We start from the raw sequence: 22,846 nt of genomic DNA on the forward strand, positions 1-22,846 counted from the left end.
TTAAGTGTATGCTCGAAGGTGAGAGAAAGAAGAATGTGTAAATGTATATGATTACATATATACAAATGTGCACTCCAAAGTAGCAAATGATTTATATATATCAACAGAAAAGTGAAGAGTTTCTTATATTCCAAAGTTAAAAAATCAGCTACTGGATTTTTTTTCTATAGTCTTTTCTCAGTACTCTCAATTTATAGCATTTGGATGGTATTTTCTAAATTCTTGTCAAGACACTGAGAAAAGTTGCTGGCATATGGATTTCATACATTATGCTTTTCATTGTTTTCCAATTTCCCATTAATAAGTTCATTGGGATACATATAGTAAAAAGATATTCGATACTAAAACATCAAATGAAAAATAAAGATACCATCAAAATAGTTTTGGATATGATTTTGGTCACCGCATCACAGGTTGTGTATGTGAAGTACCTAGTTGTGTTCTAGTCTCCAAGGTAAGTACAAGGAGCCATGAGACCTAGTTCTTTTCTTCAAGATAGAATATTAGTCATTATAAGACAATACAAATTTAGAATATTAGGCAATATAAAACCACTACAAAATGAAATAGGTAGAGTTTATAATGAAGTATTTGTTTTTTGCTCTCATAGTTCTCAAAGAATTGAGGTAGAATACTCATTGATTCGTTATAGAACTCATATCTTCTTTTATTCACTTTAGGTGAATGTTCCTCAGAATGTTGCTATAAAACATTATTTACTATTTTTATTAGTATATAAAAATACTACTAAATAAAATTTCTCCAAATTTCTTATTACTAAGCTTTCCTGATAATACTTTGTTTTATTTTCTATGTAGAAGTAGAGATTTTTCTCTGAGAATGAGAAAGTACAATTCAGGTGAAGAAACTCTACCGTTTTTTGACTAGGTTACTATTGCTCTTTCTGAGGCTGTTTAGTTTAGATGGCAGACTAATATGTTAAATATGAATAATAAGTCATAGGTATCAAAAGAAAAATCGCACCAGACAAGTTAAACAGACAAGGAAGACAGTACTCAGGACTTTCATAATAGTGAGGAGAGATTAAAGTCAGGCTCTGGGGTAAGCTAGTGGGAGAAAACTGGCAGACGTTAGAGATAGAAGGAGTTTGCTCAATGTAATTAGGCCGCCTGTCTTTGCTAATAGGCGCTTATGCAAGTTTGGCTTCTATACTCCCACAGAGACTGGGAGAGTGGTACTATCTTTTTGATGATTCCCAGGCCCTTAAGAAAGACACTCTGAGCTGTAAAACTGTCAAGAAGCTGGGAGAAGATTTATATCTCAAAGGGTCAGAGACAGATTTTACAATTACAAGTTTTCTAAAAATAAACGCTCTATTCAGGCTGAAAGGGTGAGTGTGGGTCAATTAATTTCACTTTGCTTTAGGGTCACAAACTACATTATTTACCATGCTTTGCAAACGTGTGCCATTTCATTTTTGTAAGGCAGAAAAGCGTCTGGGAATAGGGTAGATCCATGAAAACATCTGACCTCCCATACAATCTGCCAGGGTGAGTAACTTTAGCTGACTATACAGAGGGTAATATATTATCGCTAACTAACTGTGAAAAGTATTGATAAGAAAAGTTTCACATTACTTTGTGACCATGGGCAAATCATTTCATCTCTGTGAATACCAATTTCTTTTAAATTTGTAAAATAGAGGTAATTATAGTTTCCATATCAAATTTACTTGACTGTCATGAGTATAAAAAATACATGGAAATATTTTGTCATTTTCTTTTAAAGACTATATAAAAATATTTTGCTGTAAAATGGGACCCCCAAAAAATGCACAGGTGTGAATAACATGTAAGATTTTTTTTTCCCCATTACACAATAGATGCAATTTAGTGGTCCCAGGCTGGGAGGGTGCAGTTCTCAACTTGTGCCTTCCATTTCTAGGCTAAGGCAGCTGGCTCAGGTATTGTTCAGCAAGAAGAAAGAGGGACTATGGGCAGGAAAGTACAGGTGCGTTTCAGGGCCTGCAGTGGAAGAATCACCCATCATTTTTGCTCACGTATCTTTGGCCAGAACTTAGTCACATGGCCCTGCCAAGCTTCACGGGCGACTGGGAAATGTACTTTCTAGCTGGACAGCTGTATGCCCAGCTTTGACTTCTATTATTAAAGAAGGTGAATTAGATAGTGGTGAACATCAGCAGTCTTCACCAGAGAGAGAAATGGAGAGAAAGATCAAGACAATGGAAACTTCCTGAAAAGGACAACTTGGTTGGTATTAAATAGGTCAAAACAATGAAAGGGGTTATTAAAGTGCCCAAGTTTAGTCAGATTGACAGCTATTTCATTCTCAGAAAACAAGCCTTCCCACTTTTGTCTCAAGCCTTTTCTTTAAATGCCTACTAGTGTCTGATATGCACAATTCTACTGATTTTATCCAAACAATGGTTACAAAATTGTTATCTATTAAAAGCCCATGTAGCGAACCAACTATTATTTTACTGCTAAGTATGTTTAATGGGCAACCAGTTCGGCCCATGGTCTATGAACCTAGTAGCATCATGTCTCAGTATATTGTTGAATTTTCAGAAAGCTCTCTATGTTATATTTTAATTCTTGCAAATTGCTTGCCAATTTAATACGAGCTGCATCTAAACAGTAAGTAATTGCTTATGATAATGAGTGCAAACTAATTTGCTAGAATATGTTAATATTCACAAAGCACTTTCATACTGCCTGCTGTTCCAAAAATACTGCTCTCTTGGTTAAATGTAGCTTTTAGATGGCATTATTGTTACACATCTGACTAAAATCATCACTTCAGTAGCATCTATCTAAAAGTCATATGACTCTGACTTCAGTATACCAAAGAAGGAACAGAAGGTCATCCTTTAATAAGTAATTTAGAACATTTGAGAAGAAAAATCACATGCTTAACAATTAAATCTAATTAATGATTGATAATAATAAGCAGACTATGCTGAGTTAGAAATGGCCTCTTTTTCCCACAAGACATGTAAAACTTAATTTAAATGACTTCAGAGACAGATGGCATGCAAACCTCATTCAAATACAGTAAATGACTTAAAATGAATTAAACTTTTAGGTATGGCCCTAGATCTGGACATTTTAAGTGTGAAGCCTTCTTCACCCCTTAATAGTGCCCTTCTCTCTTTGTCCCATAAGTCTTTCTCAACCATGTTCAGAGTTGCTATTTGAAGACTCTAGAGCTCAAAGACTTACACGTCAAACCTGAGGGTCTTTAGAGATTAAGGACCTGAGTGTTCAAGAATCTGAGCTGCAGTTTGAACCATTTTGTAATTTCAGTCTAGGAAGGTAGAATTTTATGAACTAAATACGAAAGAAAGATATGACACTTCCTGCCCCAGGCCTGATTTGGCACTTTCATCCACTCTCTAATGTTTCAATCATTTCAACTTCAAAAATGACTCTCGCACATAGTTATGTATCTTCACATGGGTGGCGAACTAGAAAGATCTTTGTAGAAAACCTTTTTTGTTTTTTTCTCCATCCCTTACAACATTCGTTTCCTTTCTTGAATTCCATTGGCTAAATATCTTCATGAGTTAAAAAATAATTTCCATCTCACATTTGTCCACAATTACTTATCAAATTAAGTGGTGTATCTTCCCAATTTTTTCTTCTTGTAATGTTTATTATGAAAATATGTGTTGATACCTCTCAGATTTTATTCTTATTGTCATCTTCATAAGCTGTTTCAGAGGATCTGAGATGAAAAATGAATAAACATGTCAAAGTTTTATACACTTTATTTTAATTTAAGTTGCTGTTACTGTTGCTTTTTCTGCTAAGGGTAAACCCAGGCTTAAAAAAAAAGAGAGAGAGAGAGAAATGGTTTCATATCCAATGAAGATGGAATGACAGGATTTGTGTTAAATAGAAAATACCACCAAGACACTTCAGTTAAATACAGTTTCTCTCTTATGACAGTAAAAGCACATTTTTTCTACATTTGTGAAGTTATATGACTCTTTGTTAAAGGAAATTTGCATTTCATAGAATTATGAATATACTGAGATACTGGAACTGATCTAATCTCTTTTAACACTGACCTTGAACAGTCCTAATTTCTACTCTATGATTTGTACTCTATCTAGAGATTCGATTCAGGAGACAAAGAGATAGGAAGCAGCGGTGCTTAAGATGCAGCACCTTATTTATTTTTTTAAAGTAACTTCCCATTAACATAAGCAGATCTACTCCCTATTTCTGGGACTCATTTTGTGCCTCTATGATGACTTTTCTCATGAAAATCCTGCCTACAAAAATACATTTGCTGTAACTCTTCTACAACTGTACTAAATTCTATCTTCTCCAAAAAGAATTTGGAGGTATTTTGGAAGACCAAGTGAAATCTCCAGTTTGGCCAAAGTAGAGGGTTTGTTTGTATGGTGGATGTTCAAATTTATCATAAGGATTTTTCATTGAATTTGGTAGATAGTGATTGAATCATTGAAGGTCTTTGAATGGAGGAGTGATTACAGATCTGTTTCAAAAAATGAATCTGATGTTAGTTTGTAAGGTAGATTTAAATAAAGGAGAGGCAAGGAAGTATCAGGTCAGTAAGGAAGAATATTTATTACAACATATAATATTGAAGGTGATATAGCATGAGCAAAGGCTATAAGAATGGAAAGGGAAAAGAGAAATTCAAGATTTGACATCTGCTGTTGTCTCAGCATTGTGTTTTATCTATTTTTGTCAAAAATCATAACCCCTTATTTTAAATTAGTACTTACTATCTCACTAAACTATTTGGATTTCAGTCTTTCAAACAACTTCTGAACTTATCTTACCCAGGATTTTTCTTTTGTTAGAAAAAATATAAATCTCTGCTCCATAGTGACCACGATTCCCTGTCTTTTAACTTAATCTCTTTCATCACAACCACAGTATATACTAATTTCTACACATGAAAATATCAGTAATATGTTAGAAAAAATTTATTAGCATTAGTACAGTTGTTTATGCCTCTCCATGACATCAATGTCCCTTTTAGATTCCAGACTTACAGAAGGAATTAACTTATGTTAATATGTAAGCTGTAATCATAAAATTGGACAAATGGATTTGTCTTGAGGCTATTTACCTACATGATTTTAGGACTAGAAACAATTTCATAAGAATTGCAGTGATTTTGACAGAGACACACTCTGATAAATGAATGAATAAATGGATGAATCAGTACTGGTTTTATTGGTTGAATTGATCTCAGATTTGGCTGTTGTTTTTAAAATTTGTATTTTAATATGAGGTATCTTCACTTTAAAGGCTTAATAATGGTTTATTTACAATAAGCTATGTTTTAAGCAAATTTCTTATATATAGAATAAAAATTAAGTTTTCCACCTACCTCTGAATGGTCTCCAGTTTTCAAGGCAAAACAAAATCTCCAACTACATTTTATTTTGTTAACCTTAAAAATAAAACAGCCAGTTATTTTACCAAACAAAATAGGTTTATTTGGGAATAGCAGAGAATTGCAATTTGGCACATGCATGCAAAACCATAGGCAAGTCTGGAGAACAAAAGAGAGAGCCATTTTTCTATACAGGAAGAGGGTGAATTGGGAGGAGTTATTACAAACAAAATGTCAATTGGAGTAGACCAGGAGTTCAAAGTGTAGTGGCTTTCCATTGGCTGAGCTGTGGTTGTAGCTGGTCTATCCTTGGGCTGGAAGAAAATCTTACTTCTACTACTGGGGTAGTAAAGCATAGACTTCTTCCTGTTGGGAATGTGCAGTACATCCCTTCCACTTAGCGTCTGCAATTGAGGATGAGTGGTAGGGTGTGAGAGCTACTCCTTCTGGTTTCCTGACTCTGTGTGTGTGTGTGTGTTTCTGACTATTTTAAATGCAATTTCTTTAATTCAGTTGCACAATTTCAAGGGCTAGGGATGTTCAAGGTATCTCTGTTGCATAGATTCCCATGGTCTGCCATCTTATTCAAGATTCCAAATTGTTTTTCATGATTAATACATTCCTTTTTCAAAAGTATTTAAAAAATTTTTAAATTACAAAAAAATTACAAAAATAAAACACAAAATCTCTTTATCTCTTCAGCCAGCCTCCCTAAAGTTAATGTCTTATGTAGCTGTAGTTTAATGGTTGAAACCAGGAAATCAACATCAACATACTGTTATTAACTAACCTAAAGACCTCATTCAAATATTACAGTGGTCCCACTAACTGTCTTTTCAGTGATCCATGATCTAAATCAGGATCTAACGCTGCATCCAGTTACCTTGTGTCCTTAGTACCCTCCTGTCTGGGACATTTTCTCAGTTTTTTTCTGTTTTTGCTAACCTTGATTAATTTGGAGAATGCTACCAGTTTTTTTTTTTTAGAATATCCCTCAACTTGAGTTTCTTGTGATGAGATGGAGGCTATGCATTTTTGGCAAAAACAGTACAGAAATTGTGTTACGCCTTTCTCTGTGCATCATATCTGGAAGACCTCAATTTGATATGGTGCTAATTTTGATTGCCTAGTTATAGTGCTGTCTTCTGGATTTCTATAATGAATAGTAAGTCCTTAAAGCCTGAGAACTAGCAAGCTATATCTGGCTCTTCCTTGCAAAATATGGAGAACTTTGGGCTATTTAAGCAAATGGTAGCGTCTGGTACTGGCTCTCTTGAGATCACCACTACCTGACTGAAGAGTCTGATGACTCTTCTTCACAGTTGTTCCTTCCACAGACATAATAAAGTGAAGAATGGTGTTCATATCAGGGTAGTCATGGAATTTGTTATATTCATCTGAGAATCAGGAGACTTATGTTCTTCCTCAGTAGTCCTAAATCAGTTCAAGGAATATGTTAGGTCTTTATTCATGATTAATAAATGAATAAGAGCACGTAAGTCTGAAGAGATTACCAAAAATTAAATTAAGGCCCTTATCTTCATTAAGCATACTTTTAAGATGGAAATTTCAATAAAAGACAACTCTGACATATAATAGCTCACAAATTAAAAATAAATTCTGTAGATGATAAAGAGAGAGAAGTCAACTTGGCTGGAATGAGAGTGAGAAGCAGGACTGAAAAGAAAACCTGATGCACAGAGAGGCATAAACCATCAAAAGTAAAAGTCACTTCTGGTGGAGAATGTGCATTTCACTTGAGAATGCCCAGGTGACAGAGCTTAGTTTGAAGTGACTTCTGAGTTAGAAACTAATATTCTATCTACTTCTAGCCCAAAATAACTACTAAATAGCTTTAATTGGGGTCTAGTCAGGTGGAGAATGATTTAAATATAGCAGATAGGAAGATGGTAAATGACAAATAAGATTAGAAAGCAAACTAAGAAAAACTTCTGGTTTTGGCCTAAAATGATTATGAACTTTATTACTTGTGTGGTGATCTCCATTTTAAGTATGTAATGCAAATGGTTCAAAATAACCACATGCACTTTTGGATTCAGGATTTAACTCTACTGCTAAGGGCAGGAAACAGTGTCACTGCCAAAAAGTTATAAGGCCTTTCTGGTGTAGAAAAAAATAAAACTGTTTATACTGTTAATAATAAAGATTTATCTTCTGCCTATCTGTTTAGCAATTTGGAAACCTAAGAATGAGCTGAAGTCTGGGATGGTTTTTGAGATAGGATGTTTACAATAAGGGTTTGCAAAGGCCTCACATCTTTTAAAGATTCAGGCTAGAATTTGAAAATGTCAGAATGTGAATGAATTCATTTTGTTTAAATGTCATCACAGAAACTTTGAGTCTCTCTAAACCAGACCAGGGAAGCATCAGTAGAGAAACTAGAGATGAGTGAGGTGAGACCTTGATATGTGAGTTTTAGCTTATTTTTCTAAAGAAGCAGCCATTTGATCTTAGCTGTTTACTGTGGAGTGAGAATAGCATTAGGAATAATGTTGGGTGCAGGACTTAACCCTCTGACATTGAGAAGCCACTTTATTTCTCTGGGCCTCCATTTTGTAAATGGGAAGCTTCACTTAGTTATCCTCAACAGCATTTCAGCATTAAGTCTATGCTTATGTCAGTTTTTAATACGTGATTTTTTTTCCACCATAATTCTAGTAAATTCTTGACTCAAAACCTGATTAGAGTCATTTTCACAATTTGTTTTTGAGAAAAAAATGAAAGGACTTTACTAGGTAATTATAACTTTTACTGACTAGCTAATATTTTAAGAATTTGTTAGGAACTTACATAGCTCATTGTATGCTCTTTAAAATGAAAGTTTTCTTAAAGTACCAGAAGATGTGATCTCAACTTTCCCTATTCCTGCTGCCTATAGCTCTAATGCAAATTGATTACTGAATTACTTGCCAGAGACTTTTTAATAAAGTTCACTTACTGCTTGAGGGAGTCTAGTTTCAGAAGGGAAGACAAGCATTTGATGTTCTTAGGGTTATTGGTTGTGAGATTGCTTTGCTTGGTATTATTTTTAACTCTAGATCACTTTGCTATCCTTGTGAAGTTTTTCCTAATCTGACTGGCAGAAGGTTTACCAGTTACTTATTTTTCTTCTCAGCCGGATAATTTAGATCCCAAGAGCCTTTTAAAAAGTTCCAGAACTTTGAATTTGATCTTGAAACAAGCTTGGGCAGTTCAAACTATTGAACTCAACTATTCCTGGAGGGAATATTTGCTGAGTAACATGTTCAGAGAGGAAAATAATGAGTAGTTTTTAAAAGAAAATGTGTTGCAAAGAAAATACTAAATGAAGTATTATTTATTGAATACATTTTATAAAATAGTATTTACTGGCTTGAAAATTATCTCAAAATATTCAACAACTTACATGACTGATCTGAAAAGAGAAAAATATAATTGTTCTTGCTTGTCATTTTTCCTGCTCATTTGTTAAGGTTACCATTTACTAGTGCCTTTAATATTGTTGTGCCCTTTCAAAGGATTTTTAAAAATCCAAAACAGATGGTGACATGGCCCAATGCCATTTATCTGATAGCTCTCATAAACTATCTTGCCCTGATATTTATCTTTAGTGCATAGATACTACTTGTTTGGAGAAAAGAGTTGTGTGTTTTAAGTTTTATATCCCTAGCTTCTTTTACATAATTGGCAGTTATCAGACAACCAAGAGATTGGTCTTCTCAGGAATATTTCTTATGTCAGTTAATTTTCTTTCAAGTCAGAAAAATGGAATCATTTATACACATGACCACAGTTGACATCATGATTGATTATGTTGTCATTGATCACAACATTGCACAAACCAGTGGACACCATTCATATCTCATGTACATGAATTCTTCCTTTTTGACTGTGTAATATACTCTTTATGGTATTCCTAAATAATTATCTAGACTATGGACAAGATAGGTCAGCCATAAATCCACTTACATTCCAAATAATTACTTCAGTTATTAAAGAGGAGCACAACAGTTTTCAAAAACTGGATACTTTTTTCCCATAAATGTCAAAATATGAAAATGCCAAATATCAAAATGAGAAATACACATGATACATTTATAAATACATTGTTCTTTCCAAGATTTAGGAGCATAGAATTTTTATTATAGAAGGTATAGACTACAGAAAAATATGAAATCTTTATTAGAAAAAGATTTTTATTAAAGCAAAGTTTTGGGTCAATAGGTAAAGGGAAAATTTCCTTACTTTCTCAGTGAAGTTCATAATTACTTTTGAAATTATCTTTGGGAGAAATGATTACCTACCTCTTAGGAATCATGATCGCTTTTTTGCTATTCCATTTTGATAGTTTTATATTCATCAAAATTCCTTATTGAATAAACACACACCACCTTTTATTTTAAAAAGGTATCTTGTCTGGCCCAGAGCCAGGAGAGGATTCCTCTGCTTTGACACCTCCCCAGTTCACTGTGGAGTCTGAGTGGTTCACCCTCCTTTGATCCTTTTCAAAGGTTGGGAAACATTAATTGTTAATGCCAGTGAGTACTCATGGGCCCTGAGAATCTAACAATATATCTGATTTGCATGTGGTTCAAGAATCTCTGTGAAAGAATTTGAACCAAGTTCATGATTGGTGTTTTAATAGAATAACATGTGTGCCATGACTTGGCACAATGTCACCCTCAGGAAATGCCAGTGCACAAAAACAGGGTGCTTAAATGCTTGGCTCTTCCTGTCTTCCTCAGTTTGCATTCAATTTAATAAATAGTCAATAAGCTGTTCTTAAAAAAAAATTACCAAATTTCCTTAATTCCAAGAGTCAAGGATTCTGATGGAACATGCAACTTGCCATTATTTTAAAAACTTGTTATTGGCCGTCCTTTTATCTTGACTTGTCATTTGAACCATTTTGATAAGGTTTTTATTATTTGGAAATTATCTAAACTTCTCTTGACTTTCTTGCTTTGGTCTGATTCAGACTGTGGTGTAGTTTCTAAGCCATTTCAGTAGCATGCGATGTTTTTGCCCTGTTAAGGACCTGCCTGCTCTCTTTCTTAAAACCATATGGGTAAAACCAACTGTCATATTTTCTGGTCTTTTTGGTCGTGTTGTAATGCATTTGTCAATTCTACTAAGTCTGTGTCTTTCATCAGGAGTCTTAAATTATGATATAATTTTGTTTTCCTTTCCTAGTGGCTTTCCACCTTTAGATGCAAGTAGCATTGAGCACTGTCCCTTATTCTCAATATTAGTAATTGTTGTTATGATATTTTGATTTAGAGTTAATTACGTATTATAGGTAGGAGTTCTTAATACTCTGATTCCATTCACCTTTCCAAATATAATGCACACCTTTCCTGCGTTTTTAATTATCCTATATGAAATTTTAGGAATTGGAAAACTGTAGTGTTGAATTTCATGAAATAATTCCTTGTGTTATTGCAAAGAATTTATAGAAACTTACAAAGAAAACTGTAATACATTGTGGCTTTAGCATATATGTAAGATTAAGATTTATCTATTTATTTTATAAGTTTCACAGTTTAGAGATGTTACCAAGGTCTAAAACTTCTTTCTTTTCCATGTGCAGTGGTGGCCTTCTCATTGTTTTTGTTTTTTATAAACTTACTTTTTAAAAAAAGCCTCTACAGAGGTAGAAATTGTTCATAAAATTTAAATTTAATAACAGCCTATTCACAAAGTTGTAAGAGGAATAAAAGCTCTCCTTACTTAAAATCGTTTTAATTTCCATCTGACTACCCGGCAAAGTTTAACTGGAAGTGTTATATTCCTGTTACATTTAATAGAATCATAGTGGCCTGAATGTTCCATGTTGGCTACACTATGACATTTAAAGAATTACAGCCTTTCAGAAAAGAACCTTTCAGTTATGTACTTAGGTTGTGAGTTATAAGTTAATCTATTCAGAAATTAATTACCTTATTGTTCATGTAGCAAGGATCCAGAGCAACATAATTGAGCAGGCCTGTACTCGGTGATTGGTTTTCTTTCTCAGAAAGTCCCACCCCTTTTGGGGAAATATATTAGCTTTTGCAGAAACAAGTGAGACAGAAGTGGGCACATTTAGACAGGAGATGGTTGGAAATAAGAGAAGTGGAGAGTGCCCTTTATGTAAATAGATGTTAAATAAAAATCTATAAATATTTCTTATTGTAACAGCACAGGCAGTTCAAACATGAGAAATAAGAGCCCATGTATAATTTTTACAAACATTTATTGTAAAGTATGTTGCCACTAATAAATTTGCTTCTGATAAAGCCAGCTTTATTAATACATTTGGAGTAACAAAGACTTGTCCCACTGCTTAAACGTGGAGATTGCTGAAAACCACTTTAAGTGTGACTCATTCATACATGCAATGATGTGAGGTTGTCGAGGCTAATTTGCAATAAATCCATTAGTAGTCCCGGTACTGCTGTGTGAGCACTTGCCATATAGAAACATGTATAAGTAATAAAAGTGATGCATTCTTCCACATTCCTCTCCATGTTGACAAAATGCTTGGGACTGTGATTAAGAAAAACTGTTGCTGCACATTGAATTCACTCATTTTATAAAACATTTCTATAAAAATTAAAAAGAAAGCTAAATTGCAGTTCATTTTGTGTAGACTTACTCCTTTAATGGTCAAAGTGAATTTTTTGCATCATGCTATAAATCTTACTGTGCTAGATGTTTTATGGTGATGACTAAATATTCTTTTTTTCATGAAAGCTCCTAAGTGATGCATCTTAAAACCCTTCCCTTTGTCAACTATAGTGTGCATAAATAATAATATAATGGGTTTATGTGGAAAAAAAAGTGCTAATCCAAGGAATGAAATACTAAGATTAACAAAAACTGGGATGTAGGAAAGTTATTTCTTAGAAGGCTTTTGGTTTGAACACAACTTTGAAATGAATTAAACTTTTCTGAGTGTTCTATATTAAAATAAAACAACAACGTTGCAAGTTAGTACTTTATACTTTTACACTACACACACACACACACACACACACACACACACACACACACACACATACACACACACACCATCTATTCTAAAATTAACTGGGCACTTACCATATGCCAGAAACTGGACTAAAGGTATTATTGTGCAATACCTCATTTAGTCCTGACAAAAGCTCTGTGAGGTAGATAGTGGTACTATCCCCATTTTTTTTCATATAGGAAACACAAGACTTAGAATAGCATGGTCAAGGTTATGTAGTGAATAAAACAGCTGGAGTTTGAACCCAGGTCTATATAGAGTTTATATTCTTAATTTGTTGCTCTGTCGCAGTAGGTACATCATATCCTTGGTTCAGAAAGATCTATGTTAAATGCAGTGTATTTTGAAACTTTAGTCATCTGACCCACTGTTTTATTGTGGGAGTATTCTCATATTTTTAAGATTACCAAAATAGAGTATATTGTAATTTTCTATTTGATAGAAGGAGGGCTTTAAGAATATAAGAGATTGTGTAGAGTTTGATACAAAGAAATTTTTTAAAAAAGAAAGCAAGATGCTTTTGAAGGTATGTAGAAGAGAGCTGTGGCGGTGGGGTGGGCATCTAATTCTCTCACCTGTTACGGAATTGTGCGGAGGAGTACAAGATAATGTACTTCTATGAGTACAGAAGAAAAAAGAAGAAAGATTGCTTTCTAGATATAACTGGAGAAAGAGGACACCAGCAATAATTGCATTGTTTGGCACACAATAGTACAATTGTTTTTGCTTTGTTTTGGTGAATTCTACAGAACTGGAAAGTCTTTGTAAGGAGGACAGAGAACCTGATAGCATGCTCGTTGCCAAGTCTTAACACTTAGGGGAAAAGGTTGAAATATGAGATGAAATCAGACCTTGAGTAATGATACTGGTATCATGACATTTCTGTTACTGAAAATATAAACCTTTAAATAAATTATTATCTTCAAGTTCTTTAACCGAGAAACTAGAAACTTTATAGTTCCACAAGCTTGAGAAGTGTACCCTAAACTAAATGTTAATCTACATATATTAAATGTTCTGTCATTTCACAGTTACATGTTATTTTTCTTTTTTAAAAAACATTGTGAGATGAAAGGACAGTATATGATCATGAGGTGCAAATGTCACTTTATGGATATGAGACATTAGAATATGATAACGGTTGGCCTTGGTAAATTCAGACTGACATATCCAATTAACATTTTCTTGACTGTCTTGTCACAGTCTGTAATAAAAGAACAGTTCTCTAATAAACAAAACAGAAAAAGCTCTGCAATTAAAAAAAGAAAAATACAGGAGTAGGAGTCTGGATACTAGGTTTCCTACCAGCTCTGCTACTTAACCAACTTTGCAACTTTAGATAGCAAGTCAATTCTTATCACTAAATTTGCCCAATATAACATGAGAGTAATGCCTATCCTACTTTCCATACATACATACAGAGAAAATGAAAAAAAAGTGAAACTGGTTTTTAATGTTAAAAATAACTATGTAATGAAGCTATTATTGTTTTACAACACTACCTTATTCTGGTGAATTTTGGAAAACGTCTGAATTTTGTTTTATATTGTTAAGTCACATCTCTAGTTTTGAATATTTTTTTTTCTAAATTCACATGAAATACATAGTTATTAGAGAACAAAGTTAATTAAAAGGTGAAAAATAATATTTATTAAATATCAATACTTATTGGTTGCTACCATCTTCTCCTTTTAAAGAAATCTTTACTTTTTTTATGTCTTTGTTCTATTTTTATCATGGTAGGCTTTACTGAAACACTTAATACTTAATCACTTGCAAAAATCACCAAGCAGAAAAATATTTATCAAATACTGCTTGCCGATTAATATCCTGCTGAACAAGCTTCTGATACTGTAGAATATAAATGGTCCTGGAAGGCTTCAGGGTTTCTGATCACAAATCTGTATATTCTGAGATTTCTTTACTTGCACACTAAGTGGTACCTTTGAAATATAACATCAATTTTCACATAAGGGAGAGAAACGACTTTCATGTATTAGTATGCACAAAAATTAAAAGAGAATGCACAGTCTCTTTATTATTGCATTATAACAAGATTCTGTTTCATTACTTTCATATTCAATATTATCCTGACATGCTTCTTTGGGTAAGGTCTATATAACAAAGCCTTTTTAACCAATTAGGCACAGTAGACATATTACAGAGGTCTTTGGAGTTTCTGAATGGCCTACGGAAATGCTTCAGACAGAACACAAAGGATAGTTGGTTCCAAAATATGAAAAGAGAAAAAGTAGATATTATCAGCTATTTAATTAAATGTACACAAATGTGACATTATGTCAACTTCACTTAATTGGTAAATTTAGTAATCATAAAAATGTAATGTGTAGATATCTTGAAAAGATACTGCTGTACACACAACTTTTACACATAAGCCTTATCCTTAGTAGAAGCTATTTTTCTGTAAAAACAAGATGTTTTGTGGCAGAAATTTTGATGTTCACTCTTATTCATTCCCATGTTCAGCCCATAGTACATACACAAAAATATGTATCGGGCCATCCTTTGTTATTGGAAGGCTACACCGCCCTCTATAATGTGCTGTAAGTTGTGTTCCTGAGACACCTAAATAAGTATGTCTGTGGTGTCCTTTAGTGTGGAGAAAGATCTTTTCTCATTTATGTATATGTTTGTATGTTTCTTCCAAATATTTCTGACAGAAATAATTCATTTTATTTTACTCATCCACATTCCAGTGCCACAGTGAGACAGGATGTCTGTGTACTGAATGCTTAGTAAACTTGTTTGGAACAATTTTTTTAAGATGGATAATTTACTGACATCACCCCCTTATACAAAAATCTGAATGCTCACCAAATGAGGCTATAACATTATTCTTAGTGCTGTAAGGCTAGTATTCACTTTGGGAGGAAAAAGGGTCTTTTTGTGATGCTGGATAGTTTGACAGCTGTGATGTCGCTTGTTAAAAACTCACCTCCGTGGAGAGGGTCTATTATCTCTATTTTCTTGACATGACTACTGGGACTTATGATGTTCATCCATTAGTTATCATCTGCCACATGTGAATGGACCCTTTCCCCATAGCAGTTGATTTGTAGTGTATTTGTTGTGATCTGCTTCCCTGTTCTGAATGACCCTGTCGCATCTACATGCAGCTCTTGTTTCAAAAACAAGTTGATATGTGCTTCTACTCCTTTTGGAAGTGTCCAAAATCAATGTTTCCTACTAAGCTATTTCTTAAAAACTGGCAGGAAAAAATAAAACCCCATTACATTCCATGCTTGTCCAACTCAATGGGAAAAGCAGTAATCTCCCATTTGTTCTGAAACACCTGCTGGTAGATTTAATGAGTGTATTAAACTCTGAGCTGCCTTGATATGTCTTTGGGAAAAAAAAAAACTGTTTCTTTCTTGAGCATGTTTGATTGAAATCTGTTGCTTTCTAGTTTGCTTTGCCATAGTTTTTTATTTTATTTTATTTTTTTGACCATAATACTTATTAAATTTAAATGTAATACCTTACTGATATGGCAACATAACAAGCATGGAAAAGTGTGCACTTGATGTATTTGGACTAATTGGTTTTGTTTTTTGTTTTCCAGCTGGGACAACGTATATCTTTAGCAAAGGTGGTGGACAAATCACATATAAGTGGCCTCCTAATGACCGGCCAAGTACACGAGCAGACAGACTGGCCATAGGGTTTAGCACTGTTCAGAAAGAAGCTGTATTGGTGCGAGTGGATAGTTCTTCTGGCCTGGGTGACTACCTAGAGCTGCATATAGTAAGTACTTTAAAAATAAGATTCAGCTTTTACTTTTTACTGTTAGCTTTTTGTAATACATAATTCTGTCTTTTGGAAATTTCTTTTGCCCAGCAACCATACTTTTGTACAGAAAGTGCAAATCCACTCCAGTGGTAATAAGACCTCATACATATCACTGCTGTTAAAAATGTTCTTTGCAATAGAAAATACATATTTTTTTCTTTTTAAGTGTAAATGCCTCTCAATTCCCTCTTCACAAAGATTTATTTTTGATGTGTTTTTAGTGACTGTAGGCAGACTTGCCAAATTAGTAAGTTATTGCCCAGTAGATATGATTCCATCTGGCTGGAAGGAGGAGGTTGTAATACTGGTGACATCAAAAGATCTGGATCCAAGGTCCTTATTTCTCTTCTTACCAGAGAAAAGAATTGTCTAAAGTTACATTCAATGGGAAAAAAAAGAAATTTTAAGGACATTTGGGGTTATGAAAGAAAATGGCAGAAAGATTGTTTCTATGTCATCTTATACTCATTTTGATACATAAATTGAAGAAAATACAAATTGAAGAAATTCTTGCCATTTCTGTCCTGGGACCATCCCTTTTTCTTAAGCCCTAAGCCTCCCATGGGAATTTAGTCAGCACATAGTAGATGGCAAATAATAGTTCATGAATGAAAAGCTTTTTTTACCTTTTAAAGTCGCTATAACTGACCATAGCTTAGGGGTATTTTCTATATCTCTGCATTCAAAGAGTTACTAATTTATATGGTTGCAATTCATCTCCTTATTTTCATGCAATTATTTTCATGGAAGCACACACAGTCTCTCATTGTTAAAAGTTATTATTTTACTGACATCAGAATAACCATAGGAAAGTGTCACATATTCAGAAACTCTAAAGAGTTCTCATCATCAGTATTCTTGGTCTAAAGTCTCTGTCTTCTGGAGGGTGCCAGGAGTATATATATATCTCCATCCCCCTTTTTATCCTTGAGGTGTAGTTTCTCTCTTCTGCGTCATGTGATCATGTAAGCTTAGTTTGTTCTGATTTCTGTCTACCTCTATAAATTCTCCCTTTTCCAAAGGACATTTGATTAGGTCAACATTTTCTTTCCTGTTAGAAGCTGGCCTTCAGTCACTCAGCCTAAAATTATTAGGAAAACCACCACACACCAAAATAGATTATCCCATATGTTTGCAGGGTCTTTATTCTCAAAAGTTTATTCACTTACTTTCTTAATCTTAGTGTTTCCATTGCACATCTCAAAACTCCAGCAAGCTGAGTAGGAGTTCACACTGACCACAAGAGCTGAATTCATTGCTAATCTTGGAAAAGGAAAAAAAAAAAAACACTTCAGCACAACCATTATTGAACCATCATAAATTTTCCATTCAAAATGCAGTTGTCAAATGGGAACCCTGGGAAAGTAATTTCAGCTGCCTTTCAGCAAATATCTAATAATCAAAATTGAAAGCATCTGGATTTTTATGGCATTATAAATGATCAGTTGAGATAAACTTAACTAGTTCAGTGAAGAATCTTGCTGTTTAGGATAATCTCAACTTTCTAAATGTATTTGCTCCATTCTGATTTAAGAAACTTGCTACTTCAAAAAATAAATAAATCAGACAAGAGCTTTTCCGTTTGAAAAGAAATTACTATCGATCCATTACCAATTACACATTTAGCCTGATAAAAATTTTTACAATGATCATTCTCAAATCATAAGGGGCCATGTTACTGAATTACTCAAGCCACTGTTGTTTGTTTTATGGTCAAAAGGTTTTAGTCTACAAGAATGGGTTTTCTTTCCAATTTTGATCCAGTGTGGGCTTAGAGTTCTTTCATACATAAAGGATTGACTTTGCCAGTATGTTCCATGGCTCCTTTACTGGACATGGATTTCTGACAGCTTTTCTGAGGGCCTCCTCCTTTCTGAATCTTCTCTTTTGCTCTTGCCTGACTATTCCCTTTGGATTTGGTATTTGTCTCTACACACCCTCCCTCTTGTATTAGCTGTCTTCAAACTCTCCCTTGATTTGAGAGCTTGTACTTGACTGGGAAATCGGAAATGCACATTGTTTCCCTGGGCTTACCGAACACCATAGGTCAGCCCTACTCCCTCCTGTACGGATCTTTAGGACCCAATCCTAGTCCAAATCTGCCATCTAAAGCTTTCCATCTCCCTCCCTTCTCTCTGGTGGGCTACAGGTGGTGGTCATCCTATAATAATAACTCAGCAAGTTGCTTATATAGAGACAGGTCACTTCTTTCAGTGCTTTCAACATACAAACAGAATTAGCATGAGGTCAGTGGTTTTCTTTTTACCTCCCTTCTCCATAATGGTAGGTACATGGAACAGAAAGAAAAATAGGTGTTAGATATTAAAGAAAGAAAGAGAGTAGTGAGGGGACAAAGAGAGAAATGGAAGGAAGAAGGAAGGAAGGAAAGGAGAGGAAAATGAAGTGTATAGGAATGAAAGTTGATGCCTGCAGGTGACAGAACCAGTACTTTTAATAAAGAAACTTAGATTTGAGAATATTCAAAGGCTATTTTAGAAGATTACTTAGGTACCTTTGAATGTATCCTGAGTTTCCCCAAATCATCCCTTCTGCTTCTTTCAACATTGGAAATTTAAGAGGAAAACAAGATTTATGGAGGTACAGATTATTACTGTTGTTTAATTTGATTTATGAATATAATTGACTTAAAATTAACTTGAATGATATTTTATCTGATACATTTTATCTATAAAAGTTGGAATTTGGGGCTATACATTAAAATGCCAGGAAAATTTCTATAAACCTTCAAGTTCATCCAAGTATAAACTATGTACTAATCTTATTTAAAAATCATGTTTCCACCCTTAATAGAGTTAACCAGTAAGCTGGAAAGTTGATTGTACTCTTTAAAAGATGCTCCAGTCTTGTGGAAATGTATTATGCCATTTCAGTTAGATAACATTTAAAATCTGATTGGCATATAATTTCAATGAAGATGTGAATATTTGATATCATCCCATTTTTCTAGAATGATCATGTTTGATTTTACTTGGAAATATAATCAGATTTAAATTTTGATGAACTGTACTCTAAAATAACAACAACTCAAAATAAAATGTTTCTTGACTTGGGTGGCCTAGATTTTATAGAGAGATATTTTTTATTCCACCACTGTTAACCTCAAAGCCATATGATATTGCTACTGGAATGTGTAAGGTTTTAGGAAGGGATGAGGGGAAGATAAAGACATGAAGCAGGGAGCAATTAATTAGCATAGTGCCTAGAATATGAGTGCTTAATAATGTTTTCTGAAAGAATAAATAAATTATTGAATTATGTATTGAAAATATTATGGCTTAGGTTAAGTATAGATGCTCAACTTTCAATAGTTGAAAGAGAAGTCACAGGCCTAATTTAGCTTCTACATAACTCTGAGAAGATCATCTACCTTGATTACAATTTAAAAAAAAGCATAGCACTCAATACACTGCAGCTATATTATTGAAAAATTGCATTATTTGTTTTGATGTTGTTTTCTGAATCTTCAACTAAGAGTTGATTATGGTAGCTGGTTATTTTTAAAAAAGCCTCTGGTGAGAATTTTTGTTGGATGAATAATTCTCTCTCCTTAATAATTACCTCATTTATTGTAACTCACTTTCACCATGAATTATTCTCTAGTCATGACATATCTGTCCATTATTTTCAAATAGGGCAGATAATATAATTTATCATGATGATGATTAATAAGAAAAATAATATAGAATGTGGCACAACATTTATTTTAGTACATGCTAGAAGCCTATCCAGAAATATTTTCTAACTAACTAATATGGTCCAGACCTATGTTAGGCTCCATGGATACAAAAGTAAATGAACTCACCACTTAGTACTTATCTCAATAAGTATTTGTTGGATGAATGAATCACCAAGCAAGGTGGGATCCAGGTCATCAGGTAGCGTAGATTATTCATAGTAAACATACTTTGTCCCACAGTGACTCGTGTTTCTTGATTATTTCTCCATCTTGATTACCTCCATTTCTTCCTCTTGCAGCAACTTCCTTATCTGCGTAGTCTTTGTAAGAATATGGACAAAAAATGATCGGTTTTTAAGATAAAGCAGATAAGAAGAGACTTGTAAACTGTAAATTAGTAATACTGAAGATTATTTAATCAATATTGAGTAAAATAATCTCTTAGGAGCAATAAGCAAAAAATTAAGTTCAATTTTTTAATAACTTATAAGATACAGCTAGAAGTTTTACCAGTGTTGTTACTCTCGAGGAAATGTCTCAGATATCAGTCTGGTAATGTTAATTGGATATTACTTAACCTCTCTCTGACTTTCAAAAGAAAGCCACTGGAAGTGTGTGCTCACTCCCTGTCATGGATATTAACATGTACGTTGGTTCTGAGGAAATATGTGGAGGCTGGAAGAGAGGAATGAGTGGAGTTTTATTTGGAATTCTTTCATCTTGGGAGCATGAAAGAGCATTGCAAACTTGATTAGTGAATCGTTGTACATCCTTCCCTGAAGTGTTTCTTCTTTGTGCTTTGCTGGGCCGGAAGCCTTATTTTTGAAACCAAGCTCTTAATTGATTTTGATTTAGAAATACACCTTTTGATCAGCAGTTTTAGTATAGATTAGAAGCATAGCGTATTTATAATAAATCTTACATATCCCCAAATAACATATCAGTACTGGTAACATGTCAGACCTTTCTCATCTTTCTCTGTGTCTCTACAGTTTATACAACTTATCTTACAGCTCTATTAAAATTAAATTTAAAAACTTCTCTTTAAAGGCAGTAATTATACATAGGTGCATATCCATATCAAGCGAGATAAAATGTTCCTTTACAGGTTTTTCTTGAATTTAAATTTTGTTTCTTCAGAAATGTTCTTTCTAAGCAACAGATTCACCTATTTTAAGGGTTTCACCTTGGCATATGGTATTTAAAATCAAACCTGTAGATCAAATAGTCTATATTTTGTTCGGTTTTGTTTTCCTGGTTCTTTCATGAATTAGAGGACATTGGCTTATATGACTAGAATTTTAGAAGAAAGACTAAAACAATGTCTTTCACCATGTGTAAAATTCTTGTCCAAGCTTCTAACATATGAAACATGTGAGTTATATTTGGAAAAAATGGGAGGAGGGATGGTCACACCTTCTGTTGGCTTCAGTGCTATCTGGATATCTTGAAACAATATTTTGGGGAGCAGTATGGTCAAGTAAATCAATACAAACTCATTCCTTCATCCTTTCCCCTAGGAAGTTAATTCAGTTTTGCATTTTCTAATTTAATGGTTGTCACCTTTGGTGTCTCAGTAACTCTGAATTTGGTTTCTGTATTTCTAGAATTATTTCCTTCTCTGAAATTGTATTGCTGTGTAATTTAATAAGAGAATCAAAACAGCTATCTCTACCTGCACCTCCTCTGTTCACATACTTAAACTGAGACTGATCTTCCTGTCTCTATTCTGAATCATTCCCAATCTATTTTATATAATTATGTCAGGTTAATTTGCTAAAGTGCTTCTTTGATTCTGTTATTCCACTGTTAAAACACATTGATAACTCCAAATTGTATACATGTATAGCCACAATCTTTATTAACATTTAATGCCCTCAACATTCTCATCTTAATTTCCCTTTTCACATCCATTTTTCTATAATTATATACTTTTTTTTCCACTCTAGTGAAATCCATTCTTTTTTAAAAATGTTGTTTCTCTATTTCTAATTCTGTCTAGAAGGTTTCTTCTCATTCTCTCTCACTAGCTAAACACTTCTGAGTCATCAAATTTTCTATCCAATGTTATGTGTTTTCAGGCTCATCCCTGGGATCTTGTAGGCTCCTGAGCCAGCAGGAGAAAGCCTAGGGCTCAGGAACTTCTTCGGAAGAATTGCCGAAACAATGCCCAGGCATTTACCTATGTAGAGAAAATCTTGTCCATAGATTCTGCTCCAATTTATGATCACTATCTTCTTGCCCCCATTGGTTTGTGGTGGACCCCACAGTATTTTACAGAATAGCTTTGAACTCATTCCAAGTTAGCCAATGATAAGTTGCTTTAGCAAATCCTCATTTCTTATGCCAAGCTGCCGAAAGAAGAGACCTCTTGTTGAATCCTTTCTAACTACTGGCTACACCTCCACTTCTTCTGTAGCTACTATTTTCCAAACTTCTTCCTTCAAGAAACATCTGCTTTAGTCCATTCAACACATAATTATCAATCACTTATAATGTAGTTAATACTGTTAGTTATCTATTTCTGTGTAACCAATTTCCTCACAATTTAGCTGCTTAAAACATTTATATGGACTCAGGAATCCAGGGAGCCAAACCAGGTTATTAAGAGATTCCCAAGAGAAGACATGGTTATGATCTCCTGTGCTCAGGACATATGTAATATGTTCATTCTTATGATCCATACAGAGTCTTCATGTCTTAGAAAGCAATGATAAGCAACAGTGAAAATATATGCAAATATATTATTAAGGATGCTGGCTTTGCAGAAGTCTAAACATGACACAGATTGGTAGAAAAAGTAATAAAGACATTTCTTGAGAGTTAAGAACTATTTTGGGGAATACATACTGATAAAGGAGTTATTTGTTCATTGATCAGGAAAATGGCTTTTATTGCACAAAAAAATACCACTGAAAGCCATAATAAGCAAGATGCCTGAGAGCACTAGTTAAAAAATTGAGACA

General features: G+C 33.9%; 1 protein-coding gene across 26 annotated transcripts in view; it reads left to right on the plus strand.

Moving 5' to 3' along the window:
* The window catches only part of NRXN1 (neurexin 1), a 1,068,016-nt gene that overhangs the window by 750,156 nt on the left and 295,014 nt on the right, over positions 1 to 22,846 (plus strand). For all 26 annotated transcript variants that reach the window (XM_057497214.1, XM_057497215.1, XM_057497222.1 and 23 more), the window contains one exon: positions 15,957 to 16,138. In XM_057497214.1, the coding sequence (XP_057353197.1) occupies positions 15,957 to 16,138 (182 nt within the window). The remainder of the gene's footprint in view (positions 1 to 15,956; positions 16,139 to 22,846) is intronic.

Source organism: Manis pentadactyla, chromosome 2, assembly GCF_030020395.1.
Source record: "Manis pentadactyla isolate mManPen7 chromosome 2, mManPen7.hap1, whole genome shotgun sequence".
Taxonomy (NCBI): domain Eukaryota; kingdom Metazoa; phylum Chordata; class Mammalia; order Pholidota; family Manidae; genus Manis; species Manis pentadactyla.